General features: G+C 36.2%; 1 protein-coding gene across 1 annotated transcript in view; it reads right to left on the reverse strand.

The window, feature by feature from the left end:
- The window catches only part of SerT (Serotonin transporter), a 159,830-nt gene that overhangs the window by 67,187 nt on the left and 68,727 nt on the right, over positions 1-23,916 (reverse strand). Inside the window, exon 3 of the mRNA XM_081771026.1 lies at positions 23,266-23,404. Coding sequence (XP_081627152.1) covers positions 23,266-23,404 — 139 coding nt within the window. The remainder of the gene's footprint in view (positions 1-23,265; positions 23,405-23,916) is intronic.

The following is a 23,916-nucleotide window of genomic DNA, read 5'->3' on the forward strand; positions in this document are numbered from 1 at the left end:
TTAACTTTGATGCAAACATATAAGATGATTAACAACTTGGTCGCAATTGTCACAACTCATACTTTTGAAATAACCTTAAAAAGGAAGTGACTGCAATTGTCTCGAATTTTCATATAATCACAATTGTCGCTGGTCGCAACTGTCAGATATTCAAATTGAACATTAGCTCCTTATCAGGAAAGAAATCGAATCTTAGCTTCTTGTCAAGAAATAAATGGAATCTTCTCTTCTTCCAAGAAACAAATTGAACATTAACTCCTTATTAGGTAATAAATTGAATATTAGACCCTCATCAACAAATAAATTGAACCTTGTGAGTAAACAAATTGAATATTAACTGTTTGTCAGGAACAAATTAAATTTTTTGACCCTTCCCAGGAAATAAATTGAACCATGGATTATTGTCGGGTAATGAATTGAACGTTAGCTCTTTATCAGGAAATAAATGGAATATTAGATGCTTGCAAGCAAATACATAGACCCATAGCTTCTTGTCAAGCAGAATCTTAGCTGCTTGTCGGAAAATAAATTGAATCTTAGCTCTTTGCCACGAAATAAGTTGAACCATGGATTCTTGTCGGGCAATGAATTAAATGTTGGCTCTTTGTCAGGAAATAAATTGAATCTTAGATGCTTTCAAGGAAATAAATAGAACAACAGGTCGTCGCCAAGCAGAACTTTACCTGCTTGTCGGGAAATAAATTGATTATTCTTAGTTCCTTATCAGGAAATAAGTTGAACCTTACCTTCTTGTCAGGCGTAATTTCAACATGAGTTATATTCAGTCTCCGTCTTTAATTCTTTAAACTATTGCTCTTTGAAATGATCTAGGTTCTAGCGCGCGCCTTTTGTGTAGGCAGTCTGGATTCAATTTTCCGTGGGACAGTAGTGAACGCATTACAGTTCGGATTCTACTTTTTAAAAAACTGCAGCAGACCTACACTTCATTTATCTACAGTGCTGAAAAAGTAGAGTTTTGGCCCAGCATAATGAAACAACTTGAAATCAGTACTGAGCAAACTTTGGTGTTCAAAAGTCAGAATACCCTACTAGCGGTGGAAGATGGCTATTGGCCACTCAAATAAGAAGTGTGCATTTCTGGGCAGTGTTTTCAATACATTAGAACGTTTCACTACCATACTAATGATTTAAAACCATCATAACACTACTAGGTTTTAAAAGCTACTAAAAATCTCAGCAGATAGGAAAATGAAAAGCAAAAATAGCAATTTTCTTACACAAGATTGTTTATTAGGATTTCCATTACAAATTTAAAATAATGTCGATATAATTACATCTAAAAGTCGAGAAGTAGATTGAGTGATTATGAGTCAAAAGTTCAGCAAATCTCACATTTTCTTCAAAGATATAAATGTACTTAGTAACCTCTCCAGTTATCTCTGCATCTCTTTTAAAATAACATGATTTGCTTTCGTGGTGCACAGTAAAGTCTGTCAGAATCAACGTAAATATCGCGCTAAGGTCAATTTTTTATTTGTTTGGACGAAGCAAAAAGATTTTGGTGAAAAATTGTTCAGCCTGTGAGCTGCAATATCATAGTTTTCAGTGACTCTAATACTGGTACATACCGGTCGTGTAACTGCCCGTGATTAAGTCGTCATTTTAGATTTTTTAAAATGTTGAACGTGTAAGTAGAATGCTTAGTCTCCTAAAAGATAATGATAAATAATATTTGACCTTGCTTTTGATGTAACCAAACAACGACAAAGGGTGAAACTTTCGGATAGAAAGCAGAAGGGCAAAATAAATATTTTCTAAGAGATAATGTAAAATTATGTTAATTAATATCGTAACGTCTGTGAAATTACCAGAAATCAAAGGAAGAGTAAAACATTCCTTGCCTTCCTCCCGCATTAAATTTTCCAAAGAATATCTTCAAAGCACAATGTATAGTGCCGGACAGAAGTCTTTGATCAGGTAATGGCGACTGCTTTGAAACAAATTCAGAGTATGAGAATTAAATCTGTCATATCTGTAGTTTGGTGTGGAGAAGAAACAAACTTGTGAATGAAAGGTTTAAAAACAACTCATGTTATTAATTTAAACTTTGCCGAAGGTAATTCACTTATATCATCACAAAAGAAATACGAAAGAATTTTTTAAACCAATAAAAATAACATACAAGTTTGCAAGCGAAAGCAAAGAAGTCTAACGTAACCAGACTAAAGACGAATCATTTACGGCATAGTGATCGTGGTACAGTGGTCAAGGTGCTTGGCCAATATTCTGGAGGTTCTTGGATCGAATCCACATTGGGCAATTCTTTTACTTTAGGAATTTTGATGGCGATTGATCAGCGATGACACATGCTTTATTATACTCATATATTTGAACACTCGGATGTTTCAATACTTGAACTATCAAATCTTCAGGAATAATAATAGTAATAATAATTATTATTATCTCGTAAAAAATTAAAAATTAGAAACTTATTATCGCTCAGGTCATACCATTAGAAGCAGAAACGTGACATTTTCCAAAAAATATTTAGGTTTTGTTGCCCATTAGAAGAGGAATTTCTCATCACGATTCTAAAACAAAACAAACAAAATCGGGATGAGAATTAACGTTTTACATTAGAGACAGGATAAGGCCAACTCAAATTATCGTCTCGCCTTGGAGATTAGAATCGAGATGAGGCGAAAACTATCGTAAATATTTCTCGTCTTATCTCGATTCTCGAAATAGTGTATGCCACTCTTTAAGTAATAATTGCTCTGTAGGCTAAATCTTATACGCTATTTTGTTACGTTGTATTTCAGAGCTCACTGAACTATGGTCTGTGTATATATTTTTGTAACAAAGTTTTTATAATTACATCTGCATCTTCTGCAAGTTAGTTTATTATATGCCTTACTGATCAATGATATTCAATTATTTTTATTACAGTTATTTTCCTTAAAATGCACAGTAGGATACTTTCTACATGAAACTTTAGTGAAACGTTTTCGATTAAATCTGGGTAGTTGCTGAAGTGTGTCTTGAAGGTATGGAACCCCTTCCCTGAAATCTCTACGTTTAAGTAAGTTTTGCCAAAATTTAGGGGAACTTTAAAACTTTTAATACCATTATTATTATTATTATTATTATTATTATTATTATTATTATTATTATTATTATTATTATTATTATTATTACTATTACTAAATATTTGAGACCTCAATATTACGTCCTATTCCATTGCAAGTAAGCATACTGAAGTTAAGAAAAATGCAAAGAAATTTTTTGGACCCCTATAAGGATGAATTGCCTTATAAGTACTTTGGAAGGAAAAGAGAGGGAAAAAGAAGGTGTCAGCTACAGGACAATATGAAAATTAAACCTTCGGATGCCTTAACAGAAACTAAGTGGGATTTTTCATCATCATGATACACAGTAACGCCCTTTCTTTGGGTAAAACACATTGGATTATATATGCGTTATATTGATATTTTAACAAAATATACATACAAATATAAAAAAAGAATAGTAAATAGTTCCTATTTACCAATTTTGGTTGAACGAATATATGGAACGTGTTGAAAATGCCAAACGAAAATATTATTATTATTTCTAGTAAGAGTAGAAGAACTTAGAAACAATTCCACAATGACGTTTCAGACAAATTTATGACTCATATTAGGCCTTAAGGATGACCCTTTTGTATTCATGAATAGTTTGTGAAACACTTTAAGTTTTCAGAGAGTAGTAATCGTGATTGTAGACTGTGACGTCATGTTGTCAGTTTTTCCCCTGTGAAGGAAGTCGTTTCAACTCTAACTTGTAAGAACGAGAGAAATTGACTATTTTTCATGTTATTATACATCAGAAATATCAGCATTGCAAATTATAAAAAAATTCTTAATTTTCTCAGAGGGAATCGACCCACGGACCCCGAAGTCATGAAACGAATACTCAAGCCACTACCCTAAGACTGCTCTTTTAAGTAATAGTCATGAAACGCTCATGTATGTAGCAAACTGGAAACGTTTACGATTCCAATATTTTATTAACGATGAAACACTGATTTCGGTCATGATAAAATACTATAGTTGAGAGAATTCAAGTTTAAATTAAAAAAAGATCGAAAGTATCTCCGTAACGTATCTCTATTATATTCGGTTATTCTCGTTTTACAGTTATTTCCAGTAACCTTGAACGACAGGGACACCAACACAAGTACATCAAGGACATTTAATATTCCAAAGGCTCTCCAACCGGGAATCGAAACTGAGACCCACCTACTGAACTATTTGATGGGTGGGGAACCTGGTTCGTTCCCAAGGCAAGTAAGCTTGAGACGGACATCGTGCTGGTTGGATTTTCTCGGGACACTCCCACTTTCTTATTCCACGAATTCGTCCATCATAGTTCACTCTTTTGGTCACAGTCTTCCTCAACCCAACAGGGATAATCGTGGGACATTAAACGTAAAGATTACATTTTCAAGTTGTTAACCAAACCAATCTGAACCGAAAATCAGTTGTATTTTCTATTGCTCATTAACATGTTTTCACAAAAAATATATAGAGAAAAACATGGAGAGTCGTAATTCCATTCAAAAGTGAAACAGCAGATTCATAATACCTTAATCTAAAACGAAATCATTACATATCATTTGGAACTTTTCCAAAATATATACTAATATTATGAAAAGTGGCAATATAGTGTCTGTTTTTAAACAAAACTGAACCAAATTACGGTTCGTTTTCTGAAATAAACGGACGCATTCTGTTTCAAGCTTAAACCGAACCGAAGCCAGTTAATGAAAACTTGACCCACGACCCAGTGGTCCACCACCCACCGTGACCCACTCCGATCCACCATCCATTATGAACCACTGACCCAGCAAAACACATCATCATCAACTCTGACACATGATCCACGGCCTCTTCTCTACCGACTAAAGAGTTTACACTTGTAATACAACCAGGTTGTGAAATTCTAACTAATTGGAGTTTGAATTTCTACGGCCAATCGCTCAAGCACCGCTCTGTTACAATAACGATGGATTTCACCTTTACGATATAAAATGGTAAAGTGTTTGTCATGGGTAAAATTACGATGAATTTCAATTAAATTATCATGGTCTAATTATTTCCTTGTTGAATTATAGATACTTTTCAGTGGAAGAACGGATGAATTTTTTAAAGTCCCTAATCAAGGTAAATAGACCAACGTATAGAAGCTTACATTACAAATTTTATGTCTATTTTTCTCACAACTTTATGGGTTGATTGCCCTGTGCTCTAAGCGCTCCGTATAATAAACAAGCTTCAGCAATTATTATAGTAGAAAGCGCATGGTAAGCAGGGGTGGATCCAGGGGGTCAATCGGGGCGTTTGCCTTCCAGAAGAGGAAACTTTCTTATTTTATATATAAATAAAACCTAGAGTTTGGAGCTCTTAAAAGTAGCTCTAAGTAGCAGTATTACAACCCACCGGCCCCCAGAAGTGCGTCCTGGATCCGCCCCTGATGGTATGCATGTATGGATATATGATGCAAAGCACTATAATGTTTGTTTGTCAAGTAATATCGATCGTTTTCGATTATTTTTACAAACTAACCCACTATCAATTTAACATATATAGAAAGTGCCGCCCCTCCCCATAAATGAGAAGTTTAAAAAATGCTAGGGGACGTTCTGTTCATTTACAATAAAGAGTTAATATATTGAATTTAAGCTCCGTAAGTTGAACGGCTTGTAAGATACTCAATTTTTTCGCAAAAATTCGGATCTCCACTATCCCTTAGGATACCATTATAATGAAAGCAATATGATAATATTCCAGTGTGAATTAATGCCTAACTATATACCAAAATTCATTTCATTTGACTGCAATTTGGCCGTGATGATTAGGCACACTTAGTTACATTTATTTTTTTTATATATTACAGTGATTCAAAAATGCATTTCTTTCCTTTAGTTAGCTCCTCTAAACTCACCGGCTGTGTGTCTCGAAAGCCAAGTTGTAGTATAAGTCCTATTGCTATTATTAAAATTACAAATATCAATATCCAAAAATGTCTCAAGTTCTTTTTTCACTTAGAGATACTCATCTCATGTAAGTAAACAGAAACAAATGAAAAAGAGAAATGAAGGCCTTCAAAGTAAAACGTAGACAAATTCACCAGTGTTCAGAAGCATATTTTTAAATCACTCTCCATCCTACTCATAGGAGCTAAATACGCGGTTCTGGTTAGTTGGATTTATCAGTTTCGCACCTCGTATCATAACTATAGCAGAAATCAAATATCTGTTACTAGCGGTCTTCGTGGCCGAGCGCACTAGCGCAATGCGTTAGTGATTATTATTGCTGTTAGCGTGGGTTCAAGCCCGGGTCACGGAAAGTTTTTTTATTTTTGTAAAAGATAAAACTCAAAAAATGATAACATTACGTGTGCAGTTTTGTTATACGATTCCACTGTATAAGTAGTAGTAGTAGTAGTAGCAGCAACGGGTTAGAAGTCCTGGAGGGCTCGTTTTCTTCTGGAGGGGCCACGAAAAGTTTAGGGGATCCACGGCCTCTAGCCCCTTTGGTTGCGGGTCTGGTTTGGACAATCGCAAACTGCAACCAATAAGAAACGTGTCTTTAGTTTCTATGGCTACGGTCGAGTGTTATAAGAAATATACTGTTCAGAAGATGCTGTCTACAATGCAGTGAGCAGAGTGGGTCGGTGGGTCGCAGTGGGTCATGGTGGGTGGTGGGTAGTGGGTCGAAGTAGGTCACATACTGTTAACCCACGACCCACTGATACACTCAGAAAACTCGACCCACTTGACCCACTCCAACTCTGATTAGTAACTGTGATATCTTGCCTTCATTAATATCTCAGAACAACTCAAAAATAGTTCCAATTTGTTTACTGTTACTTCGACGAAAATTAAGCTCTCGCAGAAGGTTGGGGACATTGCTCTTTGCACCTTAGTGTTTGAGCCACTGATCGTCACATTGTTTCCACGATTGTTACATTACATTGTGTCTGTCTATATAATGTACAGGACCGAATAACAAGGCTATACTCCTTTCATTGGTAACTAGTATTCATGATGTATCTCGAGCAGGGCGGAAGCTTTCCGGTCGTCAGGTCGCCATTGGCAACCAGGAATTTAGATCTGGCGACCAGTGTTCAGTAGGAGTGGTTTCTGCCTTAACTTACACGATTGAACAGTTTTTATTTCGCACGAAAATAATTGTCACTGAGCTAGAGAAAATACAGAATAAGAAACTAAAAGGGATTTGCAGTGAAAACTTCATTTTACGAGATTCTCAAATTTGCTTCCAATTGTCACATCTGTGCACTTTTACCTGTGAGTACTGTTTCATGTAAGAGAGGCTTCAGCAGTCTCAATAATGTTAGGACTGTCTACAGGAATTCACTGAAGACTGACACACTGGATAATTTGTTGACAATTTCCATCAATAGCTCTTCACTTAAGCCCTTTGATCCGAAAACTGCAAACGACAACTGGTACTTCAATGCAAAGAGAGAGCGTTATACAAACATGAAGTCTTAAGGTAAGATATTTTTAACATGTATATTAATTGTTCTATTCAAAATTGCACTGAGAAAAATCCGTTCTCCGAACAGCGGTATATTGTATTTTACAAATATACGGAATCCTCTTGCTTACCACATAAATCAGCACAGGGCATACATTATCCGTACATAAGCTTTACCCTTATATGTTACATCATGCCTTTGCAGGATGTCTGACATCTAACAGTTTTCCGTATATCACATGCATATAATTATGTTACATTCCTCAGCTCGTATATGTTATATTCGTCCATTTGTATGTGAGATCCTGACAGCCTATATTGTTTCATTTGGGAAGTACGTATAGATGGAACCTTTATATCGAAAGTATTATAAAACATGCGTTTTCAGTTATACGTCTGCTGTACGTTAAGTCCAGAAACTACAGGAATTACGCATGTAACCTACCTTTTTAAATACGCCAAGTACAATTCTTTTCTCAGTGTGATTTTCCTGAATCTAATTATTTAATTTTGAAATTTTATGCCCTGATGTAATATCCTTCTTTGTCAAACCAAAGGCCGTTGAGGGGGTGGGGGTGGGCTCTCAGAATTTGTACGTGAGAGATAGTGGCGACCATAATTTTTGGATTGGCGAATGTGTCTGACTTTGAAATTTTGCGCCCTGATCTCGAGTATCTTAGTTAATGAAAAGTATGCAACCACACACAACACAACACAAAATCCTAAATATCGCGGAATGTGATTTGAAATGTTGAGTTGACTCAAACGAATTAGTGTTGCCTGTTGTTCTGTTGTAAGCTTCTTCAACACAATCTTATTTCGAAATAACTTTATCTTAAAAAGTGACCAGGAATCCCTCCCTTCTTTGGAGAATCTCTTTATTCACATATTGCTTAATTTTGTAATGCGCACTTTTCGAAAGAGCAGGTATGGCTTCTTTGTAAATTTAATTCACCGACAGCAGTGCGTTTGTTGGTATTCGAAATAAACGGCTATAAAGTTCATTTTCTCCCTCTTTCAGCATGTTGTAGCTCCGAAGCTACGCCAACACGAGAAAAGTTGGCGAGGAGTTTTCTTCTTGCTTTGACCTTAGGTATCTACCCTTAAATTTTTTGTACGCATTAATCGTTCACGCTATATATAGTCGCTAGATGTAAACCAAAAGTAATTTACGACCCACTAGATTTGATCACTAGCCAGCAGACGGATAATTTCTACACCAAACAACCATTCTAAACTATTTGATTTAAAGGAAAAACCACAAATTTGGCAACAGTACCCCCTGAGAAGCCAGGTCACCACGCATGATTGTTGTGCTTGTGTTTTATGGGTTTGATCTCCGGTGCGGTGTATAGTATGTACCGTACATGATTCGAGGGTCCACGTATAGTTCTAAATATCATATTGTCTTAGGGTAATATGTAAACAAACTTTTGAAAGACGGAAATAAACGTTACAGAATTCTTGAATAGGATCGTATTATTGATTAGAAAAATAAAAGCTTCAAAATCTTCCAATTAATAATCACTACTGCCATTTTTGTGTAGCATGTTTTAAAATATATATCTATCAAAAAAAGCTTTTAAAAAATCGAGTAGCAGACTATATTGAATAGGTTGCAACCTTACATGTGGCTCAATGAAAGGTGGATATTCAAGTCTTTTTAATTTTTTCATTATTATTATTTAATACGTAGTACATTCATTTTCGCCGCTTCATTGCGAGTAATCCTTCGTTCGATCAATTCGCATTAATATCACATTACCAAAAAGTTCTATTTCGGAATATGTATTGTTCCACTTGCCAAGCGATCTCTTATTGTATTTCTCCGTTACCATTGTTTTCGTAGAGATTTTAAAAGGATTGAACGTTGGAAAGGTTCACTTCTGTATTACAACACAAAGAGGGGAGGAAGAGACTGTGTATTGTTTTCTCCAGCAAGGTTTCCTTCGTTGTGTGGCTTTCGTATTGAAAGGGAATCCAATGACTTCACTACTTTTGATTCCTTTACGAGGAAAATCTACTTGAAAAACATTTAATTAGAATTACGAGGTACAGTGTTGCAATATACTCACTGTTCCTTTAGAAATTATTACTTTCTCTCAGTGGTGTACGTGGAAGTTAGTGAAGTGTGGGAGTTCAAGCTTCCAAGTTCATATAATTTCAGGTGTTTGTATATAATCTTAATATAGTAATTTTATTCTTTTTTGTGTAATGTATATAATATAATTAATTGTTGCATATTGTAGTAAAACTCTTCATAATACGAAATTTTACAAATATTCTGTCCACAATGTTTTTAGTCTAAGCTTAACAACACAATAGGTGAATCCTAAAACTTTTACGCTGATGAAAGCAGCAAAACAAAATGAAAAACAAATGGAAAATATTTGAATGAACATAAAATGGTAACATTAAATAAAAACATAATGGAATAAATATATTCTTACAGTAGGAATACTTCTTCCAGTTCTCTGCCTTTGGGTATGGTACCCTGAATTGAGGCGACATTGCCTCTTAGAACTGCCATACTTATTCTTTTGTATGAGAAAGGTGCTTGCTCTGTCATCGCCAGATAACTGCGTGATACGTCTGCCTATTTCTTTTATAAAGTTAATACCTTCTCTGCCCCATGCACCACTGGATTCAATAGCGATAGTTACAAAATGATGTTTCTTCGCAAGATTACTGTATTTTCTCCTTTTTTCCGTTTCGTTTCGGCTGGCTATATTTCCCGCCTGAATCGAAGAAAAGGAGGGATTGGAAGGAGCGAACGTATCTGAACATGTAAAGTCCCACATTAGCGTTTTACCTCTCTTACACGGTAACAGAGTCATCCCATCTGGTCTTTTTCCATCTGTTCTGCTACACCCTATGGGTTCTCTTATTGCAGCTATGCCGGCTGAGATTAGTGCTCTCATTATAATGCCATTAACGTTTGAGTGGCGAGAATGCCTACCTGCGCTTTTGGAACATGAAAGGCCATGTAAACCTTTTTTTTATTTACTTCGCTCTTATATACTTGACATTTGTGGTCTTCACATATATATCTGCTCCTAGACGTAACGCAATGGCTATTGGGAAGCATTCATTACTTAGGTGAAGGCCGAGCGTGGGCGAAGGCAGGGTTTTGAGCCAAACACCTACTTCTAAGGAGGAAGCAGAGATTAATCTGGCTTTGTCTTCTAAGTTGTCTGCCCACTGGAGTAAAAATGAGAGGTGTGATTTAATGATAGGAGAGATATTTTGTTCTTGCATAATATCTTGCACAAGAGGGGTTAAAACTCCAAACCCTCCTCCTTGCTTACTTCACTGTTATCAGTTTTTCAGGAAGTAGTGTCAATAGATGGATTCATACTTTTATAGTTTTTGATAATAGCGGTAAAGCAAAGGATAATTATCAAACTCCTACTATTTATCTGATGAACTACGGCATTTATTAATACTCTATGGCAGTGTTCCACATATAGGGTGATGCCAGGGATTTCCCCCTTCTGGAAAAATCATCCCGGCTTCTGGTTTAGCTAATGTCGTCCCAACCAGGGATAGTGGTTTCCCCTCTCTGTACATAGTTCCTTCATCATGGAAAACATTTAAAATCACACTCTTAGAGTATTCTGTTTTCTAACTTTGGATGACGCTTCTTTTGTCTCACTTCCCTTTTCTTCTTTCCCGTAGCCTACATGAGGCTGTATTTGTTTGTGCTAGCTACTCGCATAAAAATACCGTTTTGGGGAGTTTTAAACGAATCTTCCAAGAAAACAAAACCAAAGATGGGTGTTTTTCAAGGTCTGTAGTATATTTGCAAGGTCCCCTTCATCTTTGCAGACAAAGATGAAGGGGAAGATTTGATGTTTAAACTTACCATTAAAACTCGGAGCACCGGACATCAATATACCAATAACGCGTTTCTTCTTCCGCCGTCAAGAAAAGAAACAATTGAGGTACTACCAAGAGCACAAATGGACCAGAGTTTTCCCTCTTTCCCCATGCATCAGATTACAGAAGGATGTGCGGTCAACATTTTTTTTTTAAAAATACAGCCTCCATAACCAAAGGCAAAAATGAATACAAGTCTGTGTTGTCATCTACAGTAGTCTTTTTTTTAATAGCTAATAAAGGCATAGAACTGGAAAATTTGATCTCAGAACACTAGAAACCTACACTATCATTAGAATAGAATGGTTGTTGAGAAGGAATAATTTCAATGTGTAAAATTAGAAGTATAGAGGAAATTCAAGTTACTATACATTCGCGCTTGCGGGGTCAATGCCATTTTTGTTTTTCGACTGCGGCTGTCGCCGTGACAGATCCGTTTGGAACATCAAGCTTTATTGCTCGTTGGGCGTAGGAAAACATAGATGCTTTGCTCTATCGGTCGTAGCCACATAGGGGGCGGTGTTAAATTGACAACAATACACTACTTCGGTTAATTTGGATTTTCAAATAATCGAAGAGTTATATAGGTTTCGTTTGGCTTTAAAGAAAAAGAAAAGAAGTAGGCAGGGCCAGGACTTTAGAGTTGTTTGCACTGAGTTTAATGTGGATGAGCCCTCTAGTGTTCTCTCGTGTTCAGTTAATGGTAGCTGTGCGTTCTTTCTTGCGCGGAGTGTATTTTACACCGGTGTAAACCGAATACTTACTTATACCGATCAATATTCTGGTAGTTTCTTATATTTGTGTTTTTTATGAAATCATAAACCTATGCGTGTGTATTATTTTTGAACATTTGTGTTCGTGAACTAATCTTAAACATTAAAGTGCATGTCTGTAGTACCATTTACGTAGGGCTATAGCCGTCATAATGGAGAAACAACGAACTTATATTGCTATTTTATGAAACAGGACGAAGAAACAGGAACCGAGACCGCCAAATGAAACAGCAAATACAGGCTCTTCATCGGATAAGGTAAAACTTTCTGATGAAGTGAATACCAATATAAAAAATCCACCAGCAGAAAAACGTGTCAAATGTGATGGTAATAGTATCATTTTCACAGAGTCGGGAAACGAGAGTAGTGCAAACGTCGGTGGTTGTGTTGAATTATCTTGTTTGAATAACTGGAAGAAGAGCAGACCGTGGTTGGCAATAAACAAAATGAAATTAGTTATTTGTTCCGTGTGCTGTGAAATTCGATCTCTTATCGTAGATAGTATGGAACACGTACGTATCGACAATGCGTTTATAGACGGTGTTTCTGTAACTAATCCCAAGAAACTTTATGAGAAAATTGGTGATCATGGAAGAGGCAAAGGCCACCTCAAGTGCATGGAAATAATGGATAATCGGAAGGAACGGCACATTGAGGAATTCATACAAAAAAGCATGCGTCCATGGCAACTCCAAAATGAAGAAAAAATTTGAACAGCAGCAGCACTCATGCGTACTGCATACCTTGGTATATGATTGCTAAAGAAAATCTGTCTTTCTTGACACATTCTTTTTTGGTTGGACTTCAGAGATTAAATGGGGTTTCCGTGGGAAATATGTTATACTCCAATCATGCGTGCAAAAACATGATAATGTTTATTGCCGAGGAGATGAAAAAAGACTTGCTAAGTTTATTGTGGAGTCAGGAGAAAATTTTAGTATTTTAATTGATGAGAGCATGACAACATCTAATAATCTTGTATGATAATTTATTTTCGTGTAGTTTTTGAAGGTGTTGCGTGTAACTATTTTTTTTTGAAATTGTCGACCTTGACAACACTACAGCAGAAGCTATATAAGGAAACTTATTAGAGACTTTATCTAACCATGGCATAACGGAATACGTTCTGAAGAATCTTGTAGGCTTAGCAAAATGGCGTGGCAGTGATGCAGGGTTATTACAATGGAGTTGCAATAAGATTACGTGAACTGTTGAACAACGACTTCATTGTGGTTCACTGTATGAATCATAAACTTGAGTTTACAGTTCAAGATGTGATTAAATCTGCCTCTGATGTGTATCATATGCAAGCATTTATGGATGCATTATATTCAGTATTTTCTCATAGACCAAGAAACCAGAGATTACTTAAATAATTATCAGACGAACTGTCAACAAATATTCTGAAGTTGGGTTGTGTGTTTGGAGTATGTTGGATTGCATCTTCATTCAATTCTGTGCGGTCACTGTGGGAAAGTTACATTGCATTGTGCAGTCTTTTGACTAAATGTAGTAAAGATACATCCCGTCCGGTGCGTGGGAGATCGAAATTCGAAAGTTTAGTAAAGAAGCTAACCAGCTGGTTATTCATAAGGGAATTTATATTAATCTATGATGTTCTTGAAATTTTGAAAGGTCTTTCGCTCTATTTGCAGAACAGAAGTGCATATGCAGTCAAAGCCAAACGAGAAATCAATTGGTATATCAATCAATTTGTGCGTTGATCCCCCGAGGTTAAGAAATGCTCTTAATGAATTAGAGCAAAGAAACACATTCAAAGGAATGTCCATCACTAAGCCTACTGCTAGTGATAAAACAAAATTTGACACTTTCCGATTGAAATTTCTTCAATCCCTTTTAGACAACATAAACTCCTGTTTTCCAAATAAAGACTTTAGTTGATGCTTGAGTGTTAAACCCTGCTTCTTGGTCTGTTGATCAAAATGAACTAGTGTTCTTCGGAGACGATGCCATCCCTCGATTATCCAAATTGTTGAAACAGTCAATGACTGGTGTTTCCTTCGTAGTGAAAGAATTTCGTTTGTAGAAGAACGGTCCTTCTTATATGCCTCCAGCTGTTCAGGGACTTAAGAAAGCTGTAGAAATAATACCGATATCAACGGCAGAATGTGAACGTGGGTTTAGTTGCTATGAATCAAACATTGAATGATCTGAGGAATCGTATGCAGATTGTAACACTTAGAAAGCTCCTTTTTGTATCTATAAATGGTCCACCTTTACGTTTCTTTAATGCCGAAGAATATGCAATAATGTGGATAAAATTGAAGTGTCACAGTGCTACAGACAATCCTACCGGGAAAGCAAGAAATGTCGAAGAATGTTCACATGCACCTCGCCTTTTCAACTAAAACGTAAGTAATGATTTTCTTTTTAAAAAAAGACAACTTCAGTTTGTTGTGTGTACGTACTTTTTGTATTACTCTATCTTTACTACATTTTCTATTATTGTTTTGTTACTTTTGATAATTGAATGTTTTGTTTCCGCACTGCCCTAATGTATATGCTAATGCACTACATATTGTGATCCACCTATCCCTGCCAATCGTAAATTAACAAATCAAACCCTGCTCTATAGCATCGGTGTTGTCATTAGGTAAGATTACCAAATTCCTGCTGTTCTAAACTATAATACTTTGTTGGGAAGTAAATCTTCCAAGCCGAGACACTTTGTTGGGAAGTAAATCTTAAAAGCAGGAACACTTTATTGGGAAGTAAATCTTCCAAACCGGTACACTTTGTTGGGAAGTAAATCTTAAAAGCAGGAAAACTTTATTGGGAAGTTAATCTTCCAAGCCGGGACACTTTATTGGGAAGTAAATCTTCCAAGCCGGGAAACTTTGTTGGGAAGTAAATCTTAAAAGCAGGAACACTTTATTGGGAAATAAATCTTCCAAGCCGGGACACTTTGTTGGGAAGTAAATCTTCCAAGCCGAGACACTTTGTTGGGAAGTAAATCTTAAAAGCAGGAACACTTTATTGGGAAGTAAATCTTCCAAACCGGTACACTTTGTTGGGAAGTAAATCTTAAAAGCAGGAAAACTTTATTGGGAAGTTAATCTTCCAAGCCGGGACACTTTATTGGGAAGTAAATCTTCCAAGCCGGGAAACTTTGTTGGGAAGTAAATCTTAAAAGCAGGAACACTTTATTGGGAAGTAAATCTTCCAAACCGGTACACTTTGTTGGGAAGTAAATCTTAAAAGCAGGAAAACTTTATTGGGAAGTTAATCTTCCAAGCCGGGACACTTTATTGGGAAGTAAATCTTCCAAGCCGGGAAACTTTGTTGGGAAGTAAATCTTAAAAGCAGGAAAACTTTATTGGGAAGTTAATCTTCCAAGCCGGGACACTTTATTGGGAAGTAAATCTTCCAAGCCGGGAAACTTTGTTGGGAAATAAATCTTAAAAGCAGGAACACTTTATTGGGAAATAAATCTTCCAAACCGGTACACTTTGTTGGGAAGTAAATCTTAAAAGCAGGAAAACTTTATTGGGAAGTTAATCTTCCAAGCCGGGACACTTTATTGGGAAGTAAATCTTCCAAGCCGGGAAACTTTGTTGGGAAGTAAATCTTAAAAGCAGGAACACTTTATTGGGAAGTAAATCTTCCAAACCGGTACACTTTGTTGGGAAGTAAATCTTAAAAGCAGGAAAACTTTATTGGGAAGTTAATCTTCCAAGCCGGGACACTTTATTGGGAAGTAAATCTTCCAAGCCGGGAAACTTTGTTGGGAAGTAAATCTTAAAAGCAGGAACACTTTATTGGGAAATAAATCTTCCAAGCCGGGACACTTTGTTGGGAAGTAAATCTTCCAAGCCGAGACACTTTGTTGGGAAGTAAATCTTAAAAGCAGGAACACTTTATTGGGAAGTAAATCTTCCAAACCGGTACACTTTGTTGGGAAGTAAATCTTAAAAGCAGGAAAACTTTATTGGGAAGTTAATCTTCCAAGCCGGGACACTTTGTTGGGAAGTAAATCTTCCAAGCCGGGAAACTTTGTTGGGAAGTAAATCTTAAAAGCAGGAAAACTTTATTGGGAAGTTAATCTTCCAAGCCGGGACACTTTATTGGGAAGTAAATCTTCCAAGCCGGGAAACTTTGTTGGGAAGTAAATCTTAAAAGCAGGAACACTTTATTGGGAAGTAAATCTTCCAAACCGGTACACTTTGTTGGGAAGTAAATCTTAAAAGCAGGAAAACTTTATTGGGAAGTTAATCTTCCAAGCCGGGACACTTTATTGGGAAGTAAATCTTCCAAGCCGGGAAACTTTGTTGGGAAGTAAATCTTAAAAGCAGGAACACTTTATTGGGAAATAAATCTTCCAAGCCGGGACACTTTGTTGGGAAGTAAATCTTCCAAGCCGATACACTTTGTTGGGAAGTAAATCTTAAAAGCAGGAACACTTTATTGGGAAGTAAATCTTCCAAACCGGTACACTTTGTTGGGAAGTAAATCTTAAAAGCAGGAAAACTTTATTGGGAAGTTAATCTTCCAAGCCGGGACACTTTGTTGGGAAGTAAATCTTCCAAGCCGGGAAACTTTGTTGGGAAGTAAATCTTAAAAGCAGGAACACTTTATTGGGAAATAAATCTTCCAAGCCGGGACACTTTGTTGGGAAGTAAATCTTCCAAGCCGGGACACTTTGTTGGGAAGTAAATCTTCCAAGCCGGGACACTTTGTTGGGAAGTAAATCTTCCAAGCCGGGACACTTTGTTGGGAAGTAAATCTTCCAAACCGGGACACTTTGTTGGGAAGTAAATCTTCCAAGCCGGGACACTTTGTTGGGAAGTAAATCTTCCAAGCCGGGACACTTTGTTGGGAAGTAAATCTTAAAAGCAGGAAAACTTTGTTGGGAAGTAAATCTATCTTCGAAGCCGGGACACTTTGTTGGGAAGTAAATCTTCCAAGCCGGGACACTTTGCTGAGAGGTATACTTTCACTTTTTCCGTTGTCAGAAAGTATCTAACCAGTAAAACAGACATTTATATTTCAATTCTGTTGAATGTGTCAGTAATGGCAATTAAGAAACTAACAAGCATCTTAGGTCTAAGTATTTTATATACCGAGTATATCACATCGGGCAAACGTCTCATATAACAATCCCAGATCACCACTTTCCTTCCCCATTTCTTCAAGTTGTATGATCGCCGAGGAACATTATCCTTCGTATGAGACGAGCTTAAAAGACCATAGATGCTGAAAGCCTAGAAATATCCTGTACCCGGGTTTGACTCCCTGCGGAAGCTCATGTGGTTCGGATCCCACGTTAACCTGTAGGCGTCTCATATAGCCTTGCTGCTAAAATTAAATCTTATATGTATAATTTTAATAATTATTAGACTTTCAAACTATGCCATGCATAAGTATGGGAAGACTTATAGAACAGGTTGTTTGACCGTCCGTCCGTCTGTCTGTCGATAGGTATCAGAGCAAAATCGGTAAGAGATACCGAGATGCACTTTTCTGCAATCGATTCAGCGTTCCAAGAATATTGGTTCCATTTTCTCCAATAACTGTCTATTCAAACCAAAAGCGGCTCCAATGAGTGACTTCCGGTTTTCAACACTTATCGCCAAAGAAGAAAAATAGTAATAGATGGATTTTCTTCAATCGATTCAGTGTCTCAAGAGAGTGTATTATCACAAAAAACAACGCTCTACCAAAGCCGGAAGTGGTTGAAATTTACTATTATTTCTGGTTTCAATATTGATTTTCAGAGGCAAAAACGGTAAGAGAAATTCAGATCAGCTTTTCGCAATTGATTCAACGTCCTAAGAATAGGTTCCATTTCCTCCATTAACCACATATTAAAATTGGAATTGTTCAAATTACAATTTCCGGTTCCAGCATCTATCGTCAGAGAACAAAAATGATAATAAATAGTGACAATCGGTTTTCTGAAGTCAAGGTGACAAGAGTACACACCATCATAATCTGCAACTCTACCAAAACCGGAAGTAGTTGAAATTTAATACTACTTCCGGTTTCAATACTTATTTTCATAAATTAAACACGGTAAGAAAGATCGAGATAGTTTTTTGCAATTTATTCACCGTTTGAAGAATAGGTACCATCTTCTCCATCAACCCTACATTTAAACCGGAAGTGGTTAAAATTGACGATTTCCAGTTTCAGCCTTTATCGTCGTAGAACAAAAAATAGTAATCATTGCGACTAATAGCTTTTTAATATGGATTCAGCGTCCGAAGAATAGGTTCTATCTTTGATCATATTACTTTATTGCGATCAGTATTACTTCAAGTCGGTACAGTAATGTATTACTTCAGTAATGTTGAGCATTGAATTTCCATAGTTTGGAAGTCTATCATAGCTTCACACTGTGAAACGAAACTCACTTGTTAATGTTCAACATCGTAGCAACGTTTAACTGTCAAGCAAATACAAATTACCATTGTACAAGTGCGTAATCGATATTATAAAAGTTTCGTTTTAATAATTATCTTTTTGCATCTGTGCCCTTCAGAGATTTCTCGAATAATATAAATTATTTTCTTAAATCAGCAAAGATTCTCATTTTTTTTTTTTTAAAAAAAGTCTGCCACATAGTGCGGGAGCCACCCATAGGTCTTGGTGGATCGAAAAAGTCGAGAGCGAATTATTACTAGACTTCGTCTAATGGTATTAGTGAATGATTTCTGACTTGGTCACATGTTCTGGAAACCGTGAGTTTTTTTTTTTTTTTTGGTAAGATGGCCGCCAAGATCAAAGATCGCCGAAAAATTACCTTATATCACAAATCTTTAAATATATGTATTTAAAACGGTTGAGTTTTCTAAAAAAAAAAAAAAAAATAGCTTTCAAAAAAAAATTGTTCAGAATTAAATTTTGAGCAAATTCACTGTTTTTACCTTTTTGTCCAGTGGCGTAACGTGATCAAAAATTTAAGGGGCACTATTTCCTGAACTATCTTATAAATATCTGGACCATACAAATATCCATATGATAAAGAGGTAAGTAGATATTTCAGGGGAGAAAGTTGGGGCACGTATCTCCTTGTTCCACCCTTGTCCCCGACGTAACACTCTTGGCTAAAACCTACCTTTATCGCAAAAATGCGCGCAAAGTTAAATGCTGATGTGTAATGTAAACGTATACGCTACAGTTTACTTTACTTTTAAAGTATTTAGTTGAATGTAAGTCACTGTAATTTCTCAGAGGTTTTATTTCACTTAGTAGAAGGAATCGTAGTGTATTCAGTAAAGCCAGTATTAACTAGTTCTATTGGATAGAATCTACATTTTTTATATCTGAGTTCTGAATATAAATCCCATTTGCTTACAAGAAAATAATTTTATTCTGCAAAAAACTTAAATTATATTCTCGCTTATTACCATGTTAAATTTGAAGTTATATATACTGATACCGTATTTGTTCATTTTATTTTATTTTATTTTATTTTTTTAGTTCTATGAATTGTTTTCTCTCCAGTCACTTCAAATACTGATTGCGCTGAACATACAAACAAAGATTTTATTTCCAATTTTCTTTGCAACACTAACGCGTAAGTTGGAATATAATTGCAATCGATAAACAAATAACGTAATATTGAGGTGTTGTTTAATTTAGAATATATACATTTTTACAGGAATAGGTGCACATAGATGTGATTTATAAAAATAGACGTGAGTCAAGAACATCAAAATCACGTGGACTGATTCTTATATTCGCTGCTTTCACAACTGAAGAATTGACAACAAGACACAACATTAATGCGACACTTAGAAGATGTATTTCTTGCGAATTTTTTTTTGCAAGTGCAGGGGAATGGGAAGTCGAGAGTTCCAAGTGTCATTTCTGGGATCCATTCGCCATCATTGTCCGTGTAGCCATACTGACATCGTGAGATGGGTCGAGTTCTGTGACTTCATCAAGTATGTGGTACCACTTGTAGCACTGAAAGTAAGCACTTCTGATGTAAAGATATATCGAAGATGAGGTTGGCGATAATTTGCTTCATGCGACGATACTGGTGAATTTTATATTTATCCATCGATGAGAATTTACTGGACATCATCTGCGCTAGAAAGGTTTCTGCAGACATTATCATAGTTTCTGACAATTCTTCTTTGCCGAATTCAGTCAGATACTGTGCCATGTTTTTTTGGTTAAAGCGTAGGCTGCCGGTAAGACAGCAATCATGGGTCTCCGCAAACATTTAGCAAGAATATGAATGGGGACATACCGTGAAGTGATCCTAGCTTCACCTAATACCCATAATTCTACTAATCCGTGACTTTTGAAGTCTTTCTGGTAACAATGCAAGAAACAAATGAAGACATCAGTATCAGACGATGCAAGAATTGCACTTAATGCTCGAGTTGGAGACTGCATGCTTAATATATTAAAAAAAAATATCCTCTCATCAGCTTCTTCTAGCTCGCGTTGCAAATCAGGAACATCGCTTATTTCCTCATTTAATATGCGAATTCTTCTTTCCTCACAAACTTCTAACCCACCAACATACACATCCATCCCTCGTAATTCATGACTCTCATCAAATAGTCAGCGAATAGCAATTACAGTCTGTACTTATTTTGGGAAGATGCCCAGAATGCATGTATATCTTTTAGCATTAGGGGTTTTGCGCCATTGATGGCAATTTCAATGTGTTGACTCTCACATCTTCTGAGGCGTTCGTACGATTTTACACTATCCTCTTTATACCCATTGAATATGATATCTATTCTTCTTGATGTTTGTGCTATTGATAGAATTCTACGCAAGATATGACGTGCAACATCTCCAAACGTCATCAACGACTTTCCAGCCGACGCAACAGGAGCACGGCAGAATGAAGTCAAATGCAGCTGAAGTTGCTAAGGAAGACGTAGAGATAGTTGAAGTAGGCATTTCAGATAATTCATTTTCCAGTTCCTGTATCATTTCAGATTTGTTTAATTTGGACAGGAAATAGTCTTCTGTTAGCAAGAATGAAATTTAAGTTATTTCGTAGCATAATAAGCGATCGAGTGGGTATTCTTTCTCCCTATCTATATAAATAATCCTCATACTTTCAGATGTTTCCCTTAAGATATCAAATTTCTTGTTTTTTGTTGAGTCTTCGGTTTTTCTTATTCGCACCAGGGGACAGGACAACTTACTGTCTTTTTAAATAAGTCTATTGTCGCGAAATTTAATGTATTCTCTCTATCGCCAATGCTCATGAACGTCAGCTTGAAGTTCTCGTCGGTTTCCGTATAATGTTTTTCAGTTACTAGATTGTACAAACTACAATCATTTAAATCAAACGAGTTCTGTCTTTCACAGATAAAATTCACATTTTTCACAGAATCGGCATATAACTGCATAACACTTCATGAGAATTGGTGGTGAAGCGTGTACTCGTCATTTTCCTGGAAGCCACACATCCTACAATCAAAGTGTTTGGTACTGGTCTTTTCATGTTGAATTAGGTCGTGTTGGGCAACAACTTCCTTCTATCTTGTGATCTCAATGATTCTTCCTGAACCATTTGCAGGTTTGTTATACAGTTGCTCTAGTGCATGGTCCATTGTAACTCCACTAAAGTTTCGATCTGTTTGTTGGACAACAAAGTGACCTCTCATGAACTCCTTATGGATGCCATTCTGTGTTTCTTGAAGCTTCAGGCAGTCTTCCAAATGAATTGAGCCCCATCTAGAACTTTTCCAACGCAAAGAACAGTGAAAGGGACCATCGGAGGACAGACACGTGAAGCTCCCAATTGTCCTTTCTATCCGCTAGAAAGACTGGAAACACAACACTTTTGACTTATTGAATCCGTCTTCCACAAAGGAATTGGAATCATCGATGATGGGTTGCATAACGTTGGAAATTTCAATATGCGAACGTATTGTTGCATCTCGGTCTTTAACTTCATATAAATCTTGAAGACATTTCACTGACTCAATGATATCCATATATTTTCTAGGATTTCATTTCAGAAAGAATTGTTGCCTCTGTAAAATTTGAATTGTTTCTGTGGATGGAAATACAGTGGAACGAATCTAGGCCCAGGAAAATGTTTTTATACGTACGTTGTATTTCAGAATTGCGGTATTAAACTTTAATCATTCTAGGAAACAATAAGCTTATAAGCAAGAATGTAATTTAAGTATCTTTGCAGATTAAATTTATTTTCTTTTAAATAAGTAGGAATCATATTCAGAACTAAGAACACATAATAGAGAAAGAAGATATACAAATGTAGGTTATATACAAAAAGAACTAGTAATTATTACTGGGTTTGCTAAATACAGTAAGACTACTTTTACTTAATGAAATAAAACCTCCGAGAAATTACAATGACTTACATTTAACTAAAGATCGTAAAAGTAAAAAAAAAAAAAATAAAATGTAGCGTACATATTTACGTTATATATCAGCATTTAACTTTGCGCGCATTTCTGCTATAAAGATAGGTTTTATTCAAGAGCGTCGCGTCGGGGGAAGGGTGGAACAGGGAGGTACATGCCCCAACTTTTTCCCTTGAAATATATACTTACCTCTTTATCATATGGATATTTGTATGATCCAGATATTTATAAGATAGTTTAGGAAAAGTGCCCCTTAAATTTTTGATCACGCTACGCCACTGGACAAAAAGATAAAAATAGTGAATTTGCACAAAATTTAATTCTGATCAACTTTTGTATTAACAGTATTAAAAAACTCAACTGTTTTAATTATATTCAAAGATTTGTGATATAAAGTAATTTTTCGACGAACTTGACCTTGGCGGCCACATTGTACAAAAACTCACGGTTTTCAGAACATGTGACCAAACCAGAAATCATCCACTAGTACCATTAGACAAAGTCCAGTAATAATTTTCCCTCGACCTTTTCGATCCAACAGGACCTATGGGTGGCCCCTAGACTAATATAGTAACCATATATTTAGTCAATGGCCTTAAAATGAAATATGGGTTAAATATGGACCTGAGCAGTCCTCGTATTTTGTATTGTAAAGATTTTCACATTACAGCGTGAGCACATGTTTACAAACGACACGTGTTATTGTTTATAAGCAGCAAACAATACACAAAACCAGGAAAACACAAAACTTAGTAAACAAAATTTATTACTTACCTTTCCAGCGCTTCTAACTCCTTTCCAGAGCGAGAAGTAGACAAGGATAAAGACGGCAAGAACGCAAAGAGCCAGCGACCATTTAATCTGACCCATGTCACCAATACCGTCCGACAACTGCTGTTCCAGGACATTCCTCCTGCAAATCAAAACGAGAAGAGGTTAATTCTCCTATCATTTTAGAATCTTTCTCAATAAGCTATCCTAGTAAATACATGGTTATACCATTATCTTTAAGATGAAGAAGTTTAAATTGCCAGCTGACGAATTTACTTATCTTCAATTGCAGCTTTTCAAATATATGTTACAATGAATCAAGGATAATTAATGCAATACAAATATTATTTTTTTTTGTTACACGTCGACGTCGTAACAGTGCGTAGTCGCATTGTGACTACCACTTAAGCGTGTTATTTCAACACCAATGGTCCAATGTTACGGTTAACACAGGCCCACTGTTACCGGTCTGATACACAACTGGTGTTGAGCGGTGTTAAAGAACTAGTAAGTAGGAGCGGCCCACAGAGTTCTTTCAATTTATATCCTGTGTTGTTAGTAACAGCGTAGTTCGAATGATGAATTCAAGTCATTAAGGTACTAATATCGGTATCTGTATTATTCAACAATGATCAACCAAACTTTGTATTTACA

This window comes from Thermobia domestica, chromosome 9 (assembly GCF_964235325.1).
Source record: "Thermobia domestica chromosome 9, izTheDome1.hap1.1, whole genome shotgun sequence".
Taxonomy (NCBI): Eukaryota; Metazoa; Arthropoda; class Insecta; order Zygentoma; family Lepismatidae; genus Thermobia; species Thermobia domestica.